Below are 20,105 nucleotides of genomic sequence, written 5' to 3' on the forward strand. Positions count from 1 at the left end.
AAATGCATTTGATACACATAATTTAGTAAACATTATAGCTTAGCCTAGCCTACCTTAAATGTGCTCAGAACACATTAGCCTACAGTTTGGCAACCTTATCTAACACAAAACATATTTTATAATAAAGGTATTATAAATAATTTTGAATCAGAATTCAAAATATGGTTTCTACTGAATGCATATTGCTTTCACATCCTTGTTAAGTCAAAAAAATCTTAAGTCAAACTATTGTTGGTTGGAGACCATCTGCAACACACACACATACACACACACACACACACACACATACACACACACATACACATAAGGTATTGTGTCCCATAAAATATTTGAGATACATACACACAGGCAAATATTGTGCTAAGCACACATGCATATTATTATATTATTCCATGTGACTTATTTATATTACATATACACATATATACCTATATATAGATATAGATATATTTCTTATTTATCTGAAATTCACATTTATCTGGGTATACTGCATTGTGTCTGGCAACCTTGATTATATGTGAACTTCAACAAATGGTTGTGAAGCAAACATCAGGTTATCTAACTCTGATAAAGAACATACTTTCCCCCCAGCCACTGCCCTTTTACTGCTTACCTCTGCAAAGTAACTTTTATCTTTACTTTTATCATTATTGTTACTTTGTTCTTCTTTATAGCTTAACCATTTTAATGTATACCTCTAATCGATATGGACTAGTTTTATCTGTTATAAAACTAGAGAAAACTTGAGGAAGAGGAGTAGATTTTAAACCCAGAGATGGAAAGGATGAGAGAAAGGGAGGGTCACTGTGCACTGGGAGGTACCCAGTTTTGCAGAGGAAAGGCAAATGGGAGACTATGAAGGAAGCAAAAAGACAAGAAAAAAAGCATCTGTAGAGAAGGTCATAGAACCATCCAGAAAAGTGTGAAATGAAAAGATATTAGCATTGGGAAGGTAATGAGAAAATTCAATGAGGGTCACTACAGCAGACATGGGAAACATTGAATTACTACTGTTTAAAATGAAGTGGTTACAGAAAGCTGAAAATGAAATGCTGATGCTACACATGCCCTGATCTACAAATATTATGCACAGAATTACAGATTTTCCCATATATGTTGCCTATACTTCAAAGACATTACTTAATATACGCCTTTATTTTGGGGTAAAAAAGGCTTTTGCTGAACATAGGAAATATGCATTTAATAACTCCCTGTGTATTTTAGCATAAATCCACCTTACAGTTTTCTAATTCAAAGCTCCAAACAACATCCTCAGGTAATTCACTCCACTGTATTCAGAAGTTTAGATTTATCATGCACGATATATATCTCTGTTCATCTTTATAATTAAATGAGGAGGCTGTTCTAGATCAAAAGACCTGTTTATACAGACTGCCTAATTTATTATAATACAATTTCTTACCTTCACCAATAAATCAAGTTATTTTCTTTTATATTGAACTGGTTGGTGGTTGATGTCAAGGGAATTTATGTGCAGACACAACAGGGAATATGTAATCAATACTGCCATAGAAGTATGGAGGTAATTTGCATCCTTCAATATTTGTGCAATTTTTCAATCTTTGCATATGTATCATATTCACTTAATGAAATACAGGGATAATCCTGGCTTTTTAATTATCATGGCATATAGTTTCTTATTTCTCAAAAGTTAAGAAAATAATTCAGATATATTATGATTGTGTGGCTTGAGATCACACAGTTATTGGCAAAACTAGAGCTGGATTTGTACAATCACTGTCATTTTCACAAACAAGAAGCTGAGAGGGAAAATTTTTTAATATTAAAATATTAATTTTACAATTTGTTTAGCTGCAATGGTTGAACGTTATTTCAGAATTACGAGTTCAAAAATAAAGTTTTGTTACCTTTGGTTCTGTCGATATTTATGCTGAAAATCATAATCTCACAAATTAACTTCAACATTATTTTAAAATTACAGATGGCTATATCCTGTATCCCTTGGCTAGATACTTTCTGAATAACAAAAACTAATCAATGCCATGAAAAGCAAACATTGCATTATAATATATAATTATAGTTATAATAAATATTTTCACTAACTTTGTTAGTTGAAACTCAGATATGCTTTTAGAGCATCTTTTCACCAATTCCATCTTCTTCTCTTTGTCCACCACATGTTCACACCAAATCCACTTTGATCCCCATTTATCCGGAAATTTATATCTAAGATTAGGGAGCAATCCATGCCTCACTTATGGTGACCTCACCTAGGTTACCTGCTTGTGTGTGAGGTATGGACTGAAAGCGGAGCTGGCAGAGGTCCCAGTCAGATCACGGCTCAAATATGCTTTTACAGCATATTTGAGTTTCAACTAATAAAAATGCAAAAGTAAACATATCATATAGTAACTTTATTAGTCTTGAGGGATATCATAAAATTTACAAATGTTCTATTACTTAACCCAAATGAGAAAACATTTTCATAAAAACCAATTAAAATGAAGTATCATTCCATGAAAACACAAAATATTCTTTCAATAACGCACCTCAAAATGTACCTAGACATTTAACAAATTAATTACATTTTTTATATTTATCTTAGTAAACAAAAATAGTTTTATGATGATAAACGAGCTCAAAATTTGAAGATAACACGCTTCACCTAAGTGATCTACTTTTAAGAGTAAGAACGCTGGAAGGACTCTCATTAAAATCCCTGCATTCTATTCTCTATCACTTCAGTTAGGACTCTAGAGAGATCCAGGGTAATTGCTGTTGTGCAGCCTTGTTTTCTCTTTCTGGAGTGTTTGTGCTCTTTTTCTTTTTCTTTTCAAATACACACAAAAAAGAAGTATGTTAATATCTAAAGAAAATAGCAGTTCTGACCAATAAATATATAAAGTTTATTTTATTTATTTATTTATTTATTTATTTATTTGAGGTGGAGTCTCGCTCTGTCGTCCAGGCTGGAGTGCAGTGGCGCCGTCTCAGCTCACTGCAAGCTCTGCCTCCCGGGCTCACGCCATTCTCCTGCCTCAGCCTCCCGAGTAGCTGGGACTACAGGCGCCCACCACCACGCCCGGCTAATTTTTTGTGTTTTTAGTGGAGATGGGGTTTCACCGTGTCAGCCAGGATGGTCTCGATCCCCTGACCTCGTGATCTGCCCACCTCGGCCTCCCAAAGTGCTGGGATTATGGCATGAGCCACCCTGCCCGTCCATATAAAGTTTTTAAAGGCTCTTTTCCTGACTTTCCTCTCCACCATACATTTACTGTACATATTTATTTGTTTTTATTTACTTATGTTTGAGACAGAGTCTCACTCTGTCACCCAGGTTGAAGTGCAGTGGTGTGATCATGGCTCACTGCAGCCTCCAACTCCCAGGCTCAAGGGATCCTCTCATCTCAGCCTCCTACGTAGCTTGAACTACAGGTGTGTGCCACCATGACGAGCTAGAAATGACTTGAATGCAGTGAAATAGTTCTTGCTCTGGTGCACCAAACTTCCATCCTTCGTGTTGCTAAGTGCAATTGAGCATTTTGCTGCTCAATTTATTGAACTTGTAGGCATCTTTTGACTTTGTTGACAAGATTTACTACACAGCATAATGCTCATTGACACCCTCTTTTCCCTTGATGTTTGTGACATTATACTTTCTTCCTACTCTCACTTCTTCACTGTCCTCTGCTATCTCATCCTTCTCATTTAGCGATCACATTGTAGTTTCTCATTGCACAATCCCAGTCCATTGCCTCTCTACGTATATTCTCTTGCTGGGCAACTTCAATGAAGTGAACTTCCAATGTCCCCTAGCTCAGGGTAGTTCAGGATCTACATTCAGCAAGATATAAGAAGTTGTATTTGATGCCATTCTAACTCATGCAGGTATCTACATTATCAAAGATCATTTTTCTGAGTCCATCGAAAGTACCTAGATATTATTCACTTTTCCTCAGGTATGTTATAAGTATGCTACTCCGATACGTGCTATGTCGAAGGGAGATAAGGGCAGAGTTTTCCTAATTGGTTTGGCTACACGCCCTCTTGTCACCAGGAGTTCTATTCTCCATTTCATTCACAGTCATCTTTTGCAAATTGAAGATTTTATAATGGGACTCTCTAGCTTTAAACCTTTCTTTACACTCCTCAAACAAAACTCACCAGCTTTGCCATGTCCCACAAGTCTCTGGATGCTTTCACCCTTTCCTACAAATCCCTTCTCCTTTCCAGGCTCATTACACTTTAATCTCCACTCCATCTATATAACTTATTTGTCTTCGACCCCAGGAACAAAACAAGGAACATATTTTTGCAAGAATGCCTCTTTCTCAGAAGAACAGTCAATTCTCTTTTTATGTATGTCAGTACCATAAAAGGAATAAAAAACAGGCTGCTAAGAGAAAGAAAAAAGACTTTGGACACAGCTCCCCACTTTATGAAGCAGAAAGATTCCTTACATACATCTTTCTTGTTATTGCAATACAGATTTGCTATCTTGTTTCAAAGAGCATTCTAAAGAGTTTATAGTTATACAAGCTCCTCATGCAGCTGTGAAAAAATTTAGATTATTACAACAGATGATGTAAAATTAGAGAAAGTATTTTTTAAATAAACTGTAATGAAAATTTCAAATAAAATTTTTTTCTTTTATTATTCATTTATTTTTTTGGAGACAGAGTCTCACTTTGTTGCCCAGGCTGGAGTGCAGTGGCATGATCTCGGCTCACTGCCAGCTCCGCCTCCCAGGTTCATGCCATTCTCCTGCCTCAGCCTCCGGAGTAGCTGGGACTACAGGCACCCGCCACCATCTCTGGCTAATTTTTTTGTGTTTTCAGTAGAGATGGGGTTTCACTGTGTTAGCCAGGATAGTCTCGATCTCCTGACTTTGTGATCCGCCCCCGCTTGGACTCCCAAAGTGCTGGGATTACAGGTGTGAGCCACCACGCCCAGACAAAATTATTGTTTTCAAGGGAATATAATTAAATTTAATAAAATTTAATATCCCTCTAAGAAGACCAAAAAATATTTAGTATGTTAACAACTAGCTAACATTAATGATTAACTAATTATTGTGAACTAGTAGAAGTTTCTACAAGATATCTATTTTTATTTGATTTTCAGATTCATTTTGTTTTATGATTTATTCATTTACATATTTAAGCTGTGCAACATGATGATGTTTTCCCAATAATAGTTTTCACTATTATTACACAGTGAAATGCTTAGTGTAGTCAAGCAAATTAATATGTCATCTCACATAGTTACACTCTTTTTTTATGTGAAGGGGAGAAAGTACCTAAAGTTAACCATCTTTGCAAATTTCCAATACAACACAGTATTGTAACTAAAGTCCTTTTGTTGTATATTTGATCTCTACATTTACTCACCCTATGGCCATATGACCCTCACCCTCATCCTGAATGAATGGGTGACCTCCTCTGATTTCAGAAGCTAAGTGCGCTGGGGCCCTGGTCGGATTCATTTAGAATGATGCCACTTTGGTTCTTGCAAAAAATTTTCAAAAGCTCTTTCAAGATGGGATTCTGAATATTTTAATATTAATTCTTTCCAAAATATACACTTTCAAAAGCGATTTCTTTCCGATTTTATCCTTCTTCTGTTATTTCAGTTCTTTCAACACATTTGAATCTAACTATTTTGAGATTAATGATAGTATTGGGAAAATTAATTCATAGGAAATTGGAGCAGCTGTTCCCTTACCCACATTATGTATGCCTAATCCTTAAGATTTGTCAAAACGATTCCCTCTCATTCAGAATTGCCACCATACAAACTGAGGGTTTAGAAGGACTTACCCAGGAGAATGAGAACACAGAGAAGAATAGCGATTAAGGCTCCTGTACTCAAACCAGCCGAGGACAGGAAGGCTTCTGCATGGCAGGTCCGCACGCGCCCATCTCTCTCGCATGCACAAACCCTGATGGTGAGGGTGCTGCTGCTGCTGAGAGAGGGGATTCCACCATCAGAGATCATAATGGGCAGATAATACACATCCTGAACAGTTCGACTAAATCTCCTCCGCCTTGTCAGAATGCTGGCTGTGTTATCTATGATAGACATAAGCAAAACAAAATATACTTAGTCAAGCCGCCATTCAAGATTCACATTTTCTTTAATGGATAAAACGGGGATGTGTATCTTTCTTGTATCAGTTTATGAAATGGACAAGGGAACACGAAGGGGCAATTATTAAAGAGAAGCTAATATTGGTTCTCCAGTTGAGAAACCTATTTAGAAAAATTAATACAGCTGCACTAAAGATGAAAGAAAATAGTGGGAAGACAAAGCAGGAGGAAGCAATGAACATTTTGGACATGGACCTAATAGCTACAAGATTTAAAGGGATGCAGATGGCCTGAAGTCATACACTTAGGGTCCTATACTTTGAAGTGAGCCAATGAGACTTTCCCCAAACCTAGAGGCTCTGAATATATGTAATAGGAGCACAAATCTGTATTTTTAGCAAACTACTGAGGTGAAGTTGATGCAAAAAACAGGTATAAGAACAACTGGTTTAGATAATATTTCTATGGAGACAGTAGGTCAAGCAACAAACTTTTTTAGACTTAGCTGTGATTTGAAGCTGTACTGTTTGACCATGGGGAAGTTAATGATGAATAAAATAGCTGACCATCTTTGTAAAAATGTGTTTATTAAATGCAATGTACTATAATAAATGCCTGCATGATATATTGTGTTCAATCTATAAAACCTTATGAGGGACAGGGTGCTAAATTCTTTAATTCATAGCTGAAAATAATTTTTGTTACAAACACTAATTTAAAAGTAAATAACCCTAGTCCCAGAGTGTTAGTGGCCCAAAATCACGAAGCTAGTAAATGATAAGGATAAAACCTCTATTCTAGAACCCTGCTCAACACCACAGTGTCACATTGCCTGATCTCCAATTCACTGCCAAATGGTATTGATGTCCTCAGTGCATATAGTATATGTTTCATTGTACTGTTATTCCTCATCCCTGAAAGCATAGCTGAAAGCCCACATGGTCCATATTTGGGTGTACTGTTCAGATCCCTTCATAAAATTACCTGTTGCTGTAGCTATAGATTGCCACCTGCCCCCAGGTCACACTTCCGGAACGGCATATAACTAACGACTCACTGCTGAAAGGTTACAAACGTTGGGCCGTCCCCCTTCCTGCACTGACAATACTGATGGACAACTTTAGCTCCAGAGCTTTTCCATGGGGTCAGCCATTAAGAGACATTAAGAGTGAATGGCAGCTCCATTTGTCACTCAACCCAGTCGTTCTTCCTTCTCCTGTGATCTGCAGATGTTGATCCCAATGGCGTACTCCACTAACACCTGCACTCCAAATGTCAACTCAACTCCAGGGAACTCAACATGCAGCTACATCTACGAGTTAATTATTTTGCACTAAAAAGTAAGTGGATCATTTGACAATTACAATTAGGGCTTCTTTTTCTCTTATCAATGTCTTTTATTCTGAAAATAGAAATTGTATTTTATGCAGGTATGTTTATAACAGTCACAGTGCAATATCCTAAAATGATATTATTTATGTACCTTGCTAAATTAACATAATAAAAAAGCTAATTTTTCAAATATTCAATGTACTATACATAATAAAACACAAGAAAATATGCATATACATACATATATGATTGAGTTACTGAAAATCAGAAATAAATAATCTAATGAGAAATTGAAGAAAATTTTCTTACCTAGTGAAAGAGGAATTTTTAAAAACTACATCAGCTGTCTATTCTTTTTTTTTTTTTTTTGAGATGGAATCTCGCTCTGTCACCCAGGCTGGAGTGCAGTGGCGCCATCTCGGCTCACTGCAAGCTTGGCCTCCCGGGTTCACGCCATTCTCCTGCCTCAGCCTCCAGAGTAGCTGGGACTACGGGCGCCTGCCACCACGCCTGGCTAATTTTTTTGTATTTTTAGTAGAGATAGGGTTTCACCATGTTAGCCAGGATGGTCTTGATCTCCTGACCTTATGATCCGCCCGCCTCGGCCTCCCAAAGTGCTGGGATTACAGGCGTGAGCCATCGCACCCAGCCAGCTGTCTATTTTTAAACATGTTATAGGATAGAGAAAGAAGAAGTGAAGAAATGACATCATGTGTATTATATAATAATTTATCAGTCATGTTTACTCTCCCAGAAAACCTGACTTTTGTGGAAGCAGATCTATCAGCTGTAGGATGTTGCATCATAATTAACAGAAGTCTTTAGTCTATGGGAAATGCGTGAAATAAGTATTCACGGGCACAAACATGTCTGACAATCTCACAGCTGCTCCTCTGAAGGAGAGATGTGAGACACTGGTCCCTGAATCTCAGGAAACACGAATAATAACATGTGAAATGACAGAACATGCAGTGTAGATGGCGGCTCTTTCATGGCCCAGGCCTAGCATACATCTCATATTAATAATCTTGAAGCATGCTATTTTCAGGAAAACTATTGGAAATGCGATCAGAAACAAAACAAATGCCAGAATATGTTTCTAGTGCATTTTAAAATCCTGAAATAGAAATCTCTAAGACATAAAGACATAAAAATGTTCATTCTTTTTTTTCCTGTTAAAGTTTTGACTTTTGAAAAGAAAGGATGATTCAGGAGGCAAAGAGCTTCCCACCTAGAAAGGCTTAGCACAGCAGAATAATGAGTTCTTGACAAGGGATATTCTGTACCTCACTGGAACAGCAAAAAATGTATTTGGCAGAAGGCTCACTGAACTTGAAAAATAAAATTTTGAACACTGAGGAAGAACATGAAAGGAAGAAGAAATATATATATTATATAGAAATACATATATACACACACATACATATATACACATACACAGAAACACAACACACCATACACACAAATACATGTATGTATATATACATGTATATATATTAGACAAAATAAAATACGTCTTGCTGAAACTGCAAAATTAGGCAACAAGACCAATAACAAATCTCTAACACGATATACAATGGTTAAAAAATAAATGAGGGCCAGGCACGGTGGATCACACCTGTAACCCCAGCGCTTTGGGAGGCCAAGGCGGGTGGATCAACTGAGGCCAGGAGTTCGAAACCAGCCTGCCCAATATGGTGAAACCCCGTCTCTACTAAAATATACAAAAATTAGCTAGGCATGGTGGTGGGCGCCTATAATCTCAGCTGCTCGGGAGGCTGAGGCTGGAGAATTGCTGGAACCCGGGAGGCAGAGGTTGCAGAGAGCCGAGATCACGCCATTGCATGCCAGCCCAGGCTGTCAACAGCGAGACTCTGTCCCTAAATAAATAAATAAATATTATAGAAAGTCTCAAATGGCATCCAAATGAATAAGAAAAATTAATATAGGCTGAATAAAGAGAAAACATAGCAGGATAGAACATCTGTGGATGAGAAGAACTAATTGCCAATGTCAATCTCTAATAATGTGCACCATAGCTGGGTTCTTAATTCTAACTCTCTATAGCTTGGATGAAGACAGCAGATTATAGAACATTTGGAAGCCAAGCTAGTAAAGCTAATGTATTAGATTAAGATTCGAGGAGATTTTGTATAGCTAGAACAAAGAAATTTAACAACAAGACATGAAATAAAGATGCGTATTAGGGGGTAGACTTTGGAAAGTATCACATAGGGAAGATCTTGAATAGCAGCTTTATTTTAAAATATAGATAGATAATTGATAGACAGGTAAATACATATGTAGGTAAATGATAGAGAGATTAGATAGATAAATATAGAAATATAGCCATAAGTCTATAGAGCTGTCAAACAAGCTAAACAATCTGAGAGCATTCAATAAAGATAAGAAATTTCTGCTTCTCTTTATTGAAAGGACGGCTGCCCTGGAGTACTGGGCATAGTTTTGGGTTCACTACATTAAAAGTGAAATTTTAAACCAATAATATGTGTTTAGAAGACTTTGGGACATTAAAAAATAGTTTGGAAAGTATTTCACATGAAGAATTAACAGAATGTTTACATGTCGTATATGAATTTTGTTGACAAAAGGGCCCCTGAAAATGTCCAGAAAATTTTGGAAAACTTTTTAATATCTTTTTCATTATAACCAATATGTTTTTAGTATTTCCATAAACCATGCCCTTAGTTTAATGCAGAAATAGTTTTGCATCTATTGTAATATTTAAAAATAGATGACAATGCATTATTTATTTTGTTATATGATCCCATTTCTGTTTCAAAAAGAATATGGACACAAATAGGAGGAAGCAGGGAGGTTGTCACACACATATATAATATCAGGCTTATGCCTACACTCTAATAATACCCTGTGATGACTGTGAAATAATTGAAATTTCATTTATTTGAAAAGCAATCATAATAATAAATATAATTTCTCCATCTTTCTAGCAATAAATATTCCAAAGATGTTTATAATTGGTAATAATTTTGTGGGGCTATTTCACAAAAATATTTGTCGTAAAATATATTGTTAGGTAGTTATGCATTCAACTTCTGTACTTCTACAGGCCACAGAATACATTAGTGGAATACAAGTCACATGCTTCTGGAGATCAGATGTAGTTTTCTTGAGCTACTATTATGTGTCTCATTTTTTTGTTCAATAGTTTGAAAGACCTTGCAGGATAGACTTTATGTGCCACTGTAGTAAACTATAATACAGTTCAATTTAAAATAAGGCGTGTCTGTAAAATAGGTTTTGGGGCAAAAATAAATCCTGTTTTTTAGTGCAAAATTACCTTATAGCTTGGAAAATATGAAAAAGTATGCGTTTTTTGAAACTGAAATTATCAGACACCTATATACTCTCAGTTATATCAGCAAATTTCTTTTTTGATAATGCAGGCAAAGATATATTTTATTTCAAGCATAGCCTGCCAGACCATTAAAGTAATATTTCCAAAACCATCTAACAGCAGAAACGTTTGAAATCCTCAGATGGGGATCTCTAATTAGACCAAAAAAATTTTTAATGTGTATGAAGAGAAAGCTAGGAAATACAGCTCAACTTCCACCAGACAAATCAATAGGCATGGTTTCATATTGTTTCTGAGTTTTTTTCAGTCTTGCAGCAGAAGTAGAATCTATTCATAATTTAACCATTATCAGAGCGCATTCATCAAACGATGGTGTTTTGCATTCCCGCAAAGCACCCTTTCCATAATCGGTACTTGATTAATAATGATTTGAACGACACTCAGCAGGAACTTGTCTTCTGTTACAGTTTTATTATATTGACATGTAGAAAGAAATTGAAAGCAAAATGAACTAATATATCTTGTAATACTTCAGCAGCATGATCTCTTTATGCTCTCTAACGAAGGTTTATTTCTTCGTATTCTCTGACTTCCCTTTCTTTGAATATTACAGTGGCTTAATCTCCATTTTCGGACTCTGGATTCTGCTTGCTCATCTAAGTTTGCAAACATCCTTGTGGCCTTACTTGTCTTTCTGCCAAACTACAAATGCATGATCCAATATGTCATTATGTTCTGATTTGCACCCTGGAATGTCATCCCTTTGACCATCTGCCACACTCCTTCCTACTTGATAATCTTAAAATCCTGGATAAATACAATGTCCATTGTATATTTCTGCTTTGGATTTACAAATAATGCTGATACAAATTATAACCATCTTAACTGATTTCACCTAGTATATAGAAAAATTTAAAATAAATGTACTTATTTTATAATCTCCGAGGAGATTAGTAATTAATCTGCTAGTGTTTGTTCTTTTTTTTTTCTTTTCTTTTTGTTCTTTTTGTTTTCTTTTTTTTTTTTTTTTTTTGAGACTGAGTCTCTCTCTCTGTCACCCAGGCTGGAGTGCAGTGGTGCAATCTTGGCTCACTGCAACCTCCACCTCCCCGGTTCAAGCAATTCTCCTGCCTCAGCCTCCAAAGTAGCTGGGACTACAGGCGCCCGCCACCATACCTGGCTAATGTTTTGTATTTTTAGTAGAGACAGGGTTTCACTATATTGGCCAGTCTGGTCTCAAACTCCTGACCTTGTGATCCGCCCCCTTGGCCTCCCAGAGTGCTGGGATTACAGGTGTGAGCCACTGTGCCTGGCCAATATTCGTTCTTTTATCAGATGCTACACAGTAGCTCTTCTAAGTTTCTTTTGTCCTTTTTCTTCTGAGCTGTTTTTCCACTTTCAGCATGAAAACATCTCTTTCTGCAAAGAAGCTGCCATCTATTACCATGATTTTTTAAAAAAACGTATTTTAAATCGTTCAATCTTTCTTTAGGTAGAAAGAAAGCCATTACATCTGTATATTCAAGGCTGTATTTCGGGCTTTACAAAATAAGCACAAATACACATGAAACAACTATGTGATTCTTGAAGAATATCAGGAAATGTGCTTATGAATAATACACAAATTTGTCAAAGTGTTAATTTAGAAAGGAGGGAAATAAAGAAGAAAAAGGGAGCTTTTAAAATAAAGTCCAAGCCAAAATGTAAAATAATTCATAAACATATAACAATAATATAATAACGGCAGAAGTAGAGATAAGAACAGCTGTTTTTTTTTAAAAAATAAAAATAGGGGTATGAACTCCAAGAGAAAACTTCTACCCGTTATTTATCACAAACCTTTAATAAACAGTATTTTTTTAGTAGAGAATGAATGAGTTAAAGCGGAAAAAACTATGTTTGGAGTCACTAGATTTATAAACACTAAAAAAAAATTGTAAGCATAAATCCTTAGAGAGTTTTAACAAGTGAATGTATAATTCTATTTTTAAAATAGCTTTTCTTCACCTGCATTAATGTACCTGGTGGAGCAGGTGACTTTTGTAGCACCATGTGGTTCTTAGCAAGGAAAGAATTAAAGCAGAGGAATGGAAACTACATTTTCACAAAAGGAAAGCAAGTGACATGCAATGATAAAATTAGTTTTTATATATATATGATATATCACATACATATAAATCTTTTTTTTTTTTGAGATGGAGTCTTGCTCTGCCACCAGGTTGGGGTACTGGAGTGCAGTGGTGCGATCTTGGCTTACTGCAACCTTCGCCTCCCGGGTTCAAGTGATTCTCCTGCCTCAGCCTCCCAAGTAACTGGGACTACAGGTGTGCACCACCACACCCAGCTAATTTTTGTATTTTTAGTAGAGACAGGGTTTCACCATGTTGGCCAGGATGATCTCAATCTCTGGACCTCGTGATCCGCACACCTCAGCCTCCCAAAGTGCTGGGATTACAGGTGTGGGGCACCATGGCCAGCCAAAATTAGCAATATTTTTGTTTTGTTTTTCTACTTCTATTTTTTTGCTTAGTGAATATGAGTCAGTTTTCTTTCATTCGTGACTAGGAGTAAAAAGGCGAGAGGTGGTGTGGGCTGGCAAATTCATAAGGGGAAACATAATTTTATATATAGGTAAAACAACAATCAATGTTTCTATGTTTTACATATATACATAAAACAACAATTAATAGAGTTTGAAATAACCAGAGAGAGAACAAAAGCATATCTTTCTACCTAAAGCAAAAGAGCCACTAAAATGGATCACTACAGTTAATCCACAATCTTTTACATTTTAGGGTCAAGATTGTATACATGCTCTTTAATTTCTCACTAGTCAAGCTTGAGTGTCCGCATTCAGGTAAAGGATGGTGTAATTCTCTCAAGGTGCATCTGGATAAATGTTAGTATTTGACTGATAGGGGAAAGAAGAGCCACCGTAGAATAAAATCCATGTGTTCCAACCTCGTCCCTGACCTTAGATAACTAATGACTCAGATATCTAATGACTTAGATAACAGTTGCAGCCACATCCATTAGAGGATATATGAGGCTTGATTTGCAATTTAGGGTGGATTATACGTGCGTTATTTTGTTTAGGAATGTGAGGAATCGCTAAATGGTCTCTTGAAACCCTGTGGATAAAAACAAAATTTTAAATGGTTATACTCTGTAGAGAAATTAAGCATATTACAACGCCAGCTGTGAGTTCTTGTTTGAAGGACAAAAATAAACTACGAGAATGTTGACTGCTACAAATCTGGCAATGCCAAAGAAATACAAGATAAACATTTAAAAATTCCCTTGATTTCCAATGTGTATCAAACTACATACCTGCATTTCCCTACCAATGGAGTGTGAAATTTGAAAAGACTCCAAAAGACATCTTTCTAACAGTTACATAGTCAATGCTGAAAATATCCCTTATTGTAACTTGTTACATCTTCTTTCAACAACCCCAAATAGCCACAAGAAAAAAAGTTTTCCTGTTTCCTTTTAAGTGTTTTGTTAAAAGTATAAAGCAACTTATAAACATTATGATCATTTTTAGAAGTAAGAACGAATGCTGCAAAAAATAATAAAAAGTAATAAAGCCAAAGAAAACACTAAATCTTCAGAATGCCACCAACAAAGTAATAATGACACTCCAAGAAATCTTGTTTCGTATCATTAAAAAAATTAATTTCCAGTGCATTTTTTCTTGTTTTAGAAACAATGTGTTATGTTGACTCATTTATTTTTAAAGAATTCAAGTATCTATGAGAATGGAAAACACATACAAAAAAAGAGAACATAATAAAAACCAATGTGAGTAGTAGATATTCCTGATAGCAAATCATCAAAAAATAATAAGCATTTTCAAATGTAAAAGACAAATGAAATGTGATTTAGAACCCTGTAAATAGAGATAGAAATGCACACACAATTACTAATAATCGTTTGCCCTAATAAAATCTGTAAGATTTACAAATGTACTTTACAGTTAGAATTAAGCCTAAGAATTAGGTTGGCAAATCTCTTTACATCAAATAAAGCACATTCCCTCAAGAAATAGCATGAAGATCTTGAAACAGAATGGATTTATCTTTGTAGACTAATGATGATTTCATATTGGGGGATTAGGTTACGCTTGCATATTACAAATGAATGAACATGGTTATTGTATTCCTGGAAGTCTGGCTCAAGCCTATATTCATAAATTTAGCGATAATATGGCCATAGTTTATTCGCTATAGATGTGAAGTTAAGCAGTTAAAATTATACAATGAAATTATTTGATGTTAAAATTAAAAGTTGACATCACAATTTAAAGAGAAGAAAGAAAAAAACTACATTTTAATCAGAAAACATTTCATACTTTTTTGTTGTTTTAGAAAATACAATTTTAAATGCTCTAACTTAAAAATTATCTTTGAACTCTGGTTCTTAAATTTTAAATAAAGTTATTACCAAAATATTAACGATAAAAATAAGGTCAATATTAAGCAAAATTATGTATTTTATAACATATATTATAAAAGAAAAACCCTTCACTTGATTATTCTCTGAATCAATGTTTAATATTTAATAAATTGGGAGAAATAACTTTCCAGATAAATATGGAAGATTTCCTGGCACAATTTTTTCTAGCCATCACGATTCGTTACTAAAGCAGCTAAAGAATGAACGCCAGAGTATCTTAGAGTACAGAATAAAGCAAAGTGCTTAGTCATTAGTATGTTCTCATGAGTGAATTAAAATGCCATTGAGTCTCTTCTTTGCTACATTTCCCTCTCTAGATTTTTCCAACCAAGTAATTGACGCTGCATTCTGTCATCTCTATGTTGTTTTAATCCACCACTTACTGAAAAGTAATCTCTAATTCACTCTCCCTGGTGGAACAAACTCTATTCTTAAAGTCAAACCATGTTCTACCACTTTTAACAATACAATTTGTAGTGATCTCTCTAAAGTAGCTCACATTTCATCTCCATCAACTGCAAATTACATTTCATATCATCCTCATTTTCCCAGCTAGACAGCAAGCCCCTTGAAAGCAGGACCTATGTCTTTGAATTCCTTGAATGAGGACAGTTTAAATAACTGCTGTATACCCAGCAGACACTACATAACACTGGAAAAATTAACTAGCAGAAGAAAAACAATGTTAAGAACCGTCTACAGAATTTCTCTTAAGAGGAAAGGCATTCTTTCCAAGGAACATAAGGAAGGGTGATGATAAATAATAATTTGATGTGAGGCTAGAGTGGTTCATGCTGGACAGATAGCTTAAAATGTCAGCCTGAGGGAATCAGGGTGTGTGTGTGTGTGTGTGTGTGTGTGCGCGCGCGTGCACACACGTGTGTGTGTAAAGTGTCTTCATTTTGAATTAGGTCCAATAATTTAATATATTCACATTGACAATATGCAAAGTGCATTTAACAGACATTTCATAAGAAATACTATATTTTCTATCAATTTATCATTGTTTTTATATGTGATTGTACTCAACACTTCATTGTTTCTGGTAAATGTTTAATCACATTAGTTTAGATAAAGTTTATTTTACACTTCACCTTTGAAAAATGTTTATTCTTATTTCATCTTATTTTCATTTGGCAATAATAGCTCCAACATTTACATAGTCAATATTGAAAAATCCCTTATTGTAACTTTTTGCCAAATGAATTTTATTATAAATAATATAGTTGTTGTTTTCTGTAACATTCAGTATTTTGAAATACATTGCTTAATTGTCACATGAGTGTTATCTTAGAAAAGGATTCTTTTATTGTAGTTCTTTCAAATATCACTAAAAGAAGATCAATTGGCTGTTCACTTCTAATTTTACAAATGAGTATTTTGACACTATCTACTACTTTTACAATTTAAATTCACTGTGTGGAAATTTGTAACATCATTTCATCATCTGTCAAGTTAGAAGATTTTCACTCTTAAATCTATATTTTTCTTCACTCAGGATAATTTCTTTAGTTATTCCATTATTGTTTTTCCATCCACTTATTTATATTTCAGTTATCTTCAGTGTGCCTATTATGCCTCATTACATTGCATGTGTGTTTTCAAATTCTTTATTGTTTCATCTCTATGTACACTGATAAAATAATAATTGCCTATATATCTCCATTTTACAAAAGAGAAAACAGAGATCCCGTGAACATAAGGACGTGGCCATAGTTTCACCTATAATTAGTAGAGAAGCCAGGTTTCAAAGAGTAGCAAGCTGTTTCTAGAGTCTAATTCCGAAGCATTCTATTTGCTTCCCCTTTTGAACTTTCTGCTCACTGAAGCAGTTTTTTTTTTTTTTTTTTTTTTTTTTTTGAGACGGAGTCTCGCTCTGTCACCCAGGCTGGAGTGCAGTGGCGCAATCTCAGCTCACTGCAAGCTCCGCTTCCCGGGTTCACGCCATTCTCCTGCCTCAGCCTCTCCGAGTAGCTGGGACTACAGGCGCCCGCCACCACGCCCGGCTAATTTTTTGTATTTTTAGTAGAGACGGGGTTTCACCGTGGTCTCGATCTCCTGACCTCGTGATCCGCCCGCCTCGGCCTCCCAAAGTGCTGGGATTACAAGCGTGTGAAGCAGTTTTTAATAGTGTCCATTTGAATTGTATCATCTTACAAGACTTTTTTAATTGACAGTATTTTCATATTAGCTCAAAAAGTCTCACTTAGATACATAATCATGTTCAATATGTCCAAATTCATAATAACTGCCTCTGTCCTTGAACTAACTTGACCCCTGCCACGTCCTCTGATCTTTCTCTAAGAAAGGTGTTTTGAGCTCTGATTCCCAGAGATTCCTCCAACATAGTAAGGGATAGTAGGTAGAATTGAGTCAGCATCTAAATATCTTCCTGTAAATCTCAAAGTCTCTCTGCCTTGGAGGTGACTTTTGGGATCCATCCATAGGTCAAGTTTATTTAGCTGTCCACGTTATCCCAGTGAAGATTTGGAAAAGAGAATGAGTTGGAAATCTATTCTTAGGCTATAATTTCTGTCACCTGATATCCCTTTTCAGATGGCTACTAAGCTGGCCTTTCCTTTCCCTGCAGTCTGTACACTCAAACTTTCGTAAACAGTTTGTACTGTGAGAACATAATTCTTTGGGAAGAATTCTTTGGGAAGGATATGTAGCAGGCCTCTAAAAGTAATAGAGGCAACAAGTGCCTGAGAAACAGGGAATATTGGTTGAAATGGTGACTAATCCTCAGAAATTTTGGAGAGAAACTTGGATTTGCTCGGTACATGAGATGGGGTTCTAACCCAATTTTAATTAAATTTCAAAGAGCAAATATCTGTAGCATTCAAGGAAATATCCAGGCAGCAATCATCTTCATGATAATTAGACTATCATTGAATAGCATCCTTTCTCTGAAGCTCCGTTTATGTCCCAATTACTTAATGAAACTTTTCCCAAATGGTTCTTCATTTATAAAATGTAGGTCTAGGTAAAATATGCAGTTTTTGATCAACGAATTCTCCCACTAAAAACAAAGAGAGAAGCTTAAAATATCAAGAAAATCTCAGCCAGGCACACCTGTAATCCCAGCACTTTGGGAGGCTGAGACGGGCAGATCACCCGAGGTCGGGAGATTGAGACCAGCCTGATTAACATGGAGAAACCCTGTCTCTACTAAAAATACAGAATTAGCCGGGCGTGGTGGCACATGCCTGTAATCCCAGCTACTCAGTAGGCTGAGAATCGCTTGAACCCGGGAGGCTGAGGTTGCCGAAAGTCAAGATCGCGCCATTGCACTCCAGCTTGGGCAACAAGAGTGAAACTGCCTCAAAAAAAAAGAAAGAAAGAAAAAGAAAAAAAGGAATATCTCCACTTACGGGCATCAGAAAACTGCTGAAGCGAGATAACTAGAGGAGTTAATATTCTAGAGAAGGAAAAACTGTGGAGATGCAAACCGTTGGTTGCAAAACAGCCTCTCTTCTATAGGTATTTACTCATATTAGGAACTAAGAAGAGGCTGGGATTCTAAGCTGGGGAAAGAGAAACTAGGGGAGTTTTTGGAAGTTTCCTGCATCTGCAATTAAATTGGAAATTGAGGGACATGACTGATTTCCCTAAAGACATTTGTTATATTCAAAATTTAGATTGAAAGTTAAATTGGAAGTTTAACAGAATGCTAAAACTCTAAGCTGAAAAGCCCTGGAAGACAAAGAAAAGCTTTTTTGTTGTATCTTGGTGTTGAACGGTGATGAAAGCTAAGGGCCACTGCGAGTGCACAAAGAGGCTCTCAGTCTAGAGCCCTAGAGGGTCATCCTCCAGAAACAGAAACAAATCAGAGACAAACTGAAACTAAACAAAACCGCAAATCAGCTGTGACTCACTTCAGACTCCGAGTGGATTAAAGTGAATACAATCCTCTCTAATTGCTTACCAGAGAAATGGTGAATACTCTCTGGAGAAATATATTATCATTTGATCTTCTGTTAGTGCTAGAGCTTGAATGTTTTTGTCTCGTCCAAAATTCATGTGTTGGAATCTCAGCCACCGACACAATAATGTTGGGAGGTGGGGCCTAATGGGTGGTGTTTAGGTCTTGAGAGCTCCAGTCCCATGAAGGAATTAATGCCACAGTAAAAAGGGCTTTCAGGCCGGACGCATTGACTCACGCCTGTAATTCCAGGATTTTGGGAGGCCAAGTCAGGTGGATCACTTGAGGTCAGGAGTTCAAGACCACTCTGGCCAATATGGTGAAACCCTGTCTCCACTAAAAATACAAAAATTAGCAAGGTGTGGTGGAAAGTGCCTGTAGTCCCAGATACTTGGGAGGCTGAGGCAGGACAATTGCTTGAACCTGGGAAGCGGAGGTTTTGGTGAGCTGAGATTGCGCCACTGCATTCCAGCCTGGGCAACAGAGTGAGACCCCATCTCAAAAAAAAAAAAAAAAAAGGCTTTCAGGAGTGAGATTTTTTTTCTCTTCCACTGTCCTGCCGCATAAAGAAAAGCGTTCCTTCTGTCCAAAGGTGTCATCTTGGAAGCAGAGACCAGGCCCTTACAGACAGCGAATGATCTCAGACTTCCCAGCCTCCAGAACTGTGAGAAATAAATTTTTCTTCTATACAAATTCTCAGTCTCAGGTGTTCCACTACAGCAGCACAAAACACGTGACATTCAACAAAAAATTCTATATATATCAAGAAATAAGACCATGTGTTCCAGTCCTGTCTCCCCTTTCCCCTACCCCCACCAGGAAAAAAAAAAAAAAAAAAAAAAAGGCAAACAAACAAAAAACTGGCATTTGTTCTAGATATCAGAAAAGGCTGACAATGATTGTAAAATCATTAAGAATAAAATGCTAAAGAAAATGTTAAAAATAAAGAATTTCACTAGTGATTTACATGTCTATAAAA

The 20,105-nt window shown here is 36.2% G+C and overlaps 1 protein-coding gene across 4 annotated transcripts in view; it reads right to left on the minus strand.

Moving 5' to 3' along the window:
- The window catches only part of CDH18 (cadherin 18), a 356,371-nt gene that overhangs the window by 8,276 nt on the left and 327,990 nt on the right, over nucleotides 1-20,105 (minus strand). For 2 of the 4 annotated variants that reach the window (XM_032136147.2, XM_032136148.2), the window contains exon 10: nucleotides 5,802-6,053. In XM_032136147.2, coding sequence (XP_031992038.1) covers nucleotides 5,802-6,053 — 252 coding nt within the window. The remainder of the gene's footprint in view (nucleotides 1-5,801; nucleotides 6,054-20,105) is intronic. The other 2 variants (XM_032136153.2, XM_032136152.2) reach the window with 2 other exon arrangements.

The sequence above is a fragment of the Hylobates moloch genome, unplaced genomic scaffold (assembly GCF_009828535.3).
Source record: "Hylobates moloch isolate HMO894 unplaced genomic scaffold, HMol_V3 SCAFFOLD_17, whole genome shotgun sequence".
NCBI lineage: Eukaryota > Metazoa > Chordata > Mammalia > Primates > Hylobatidae > Hylobates > Hylobates moloch.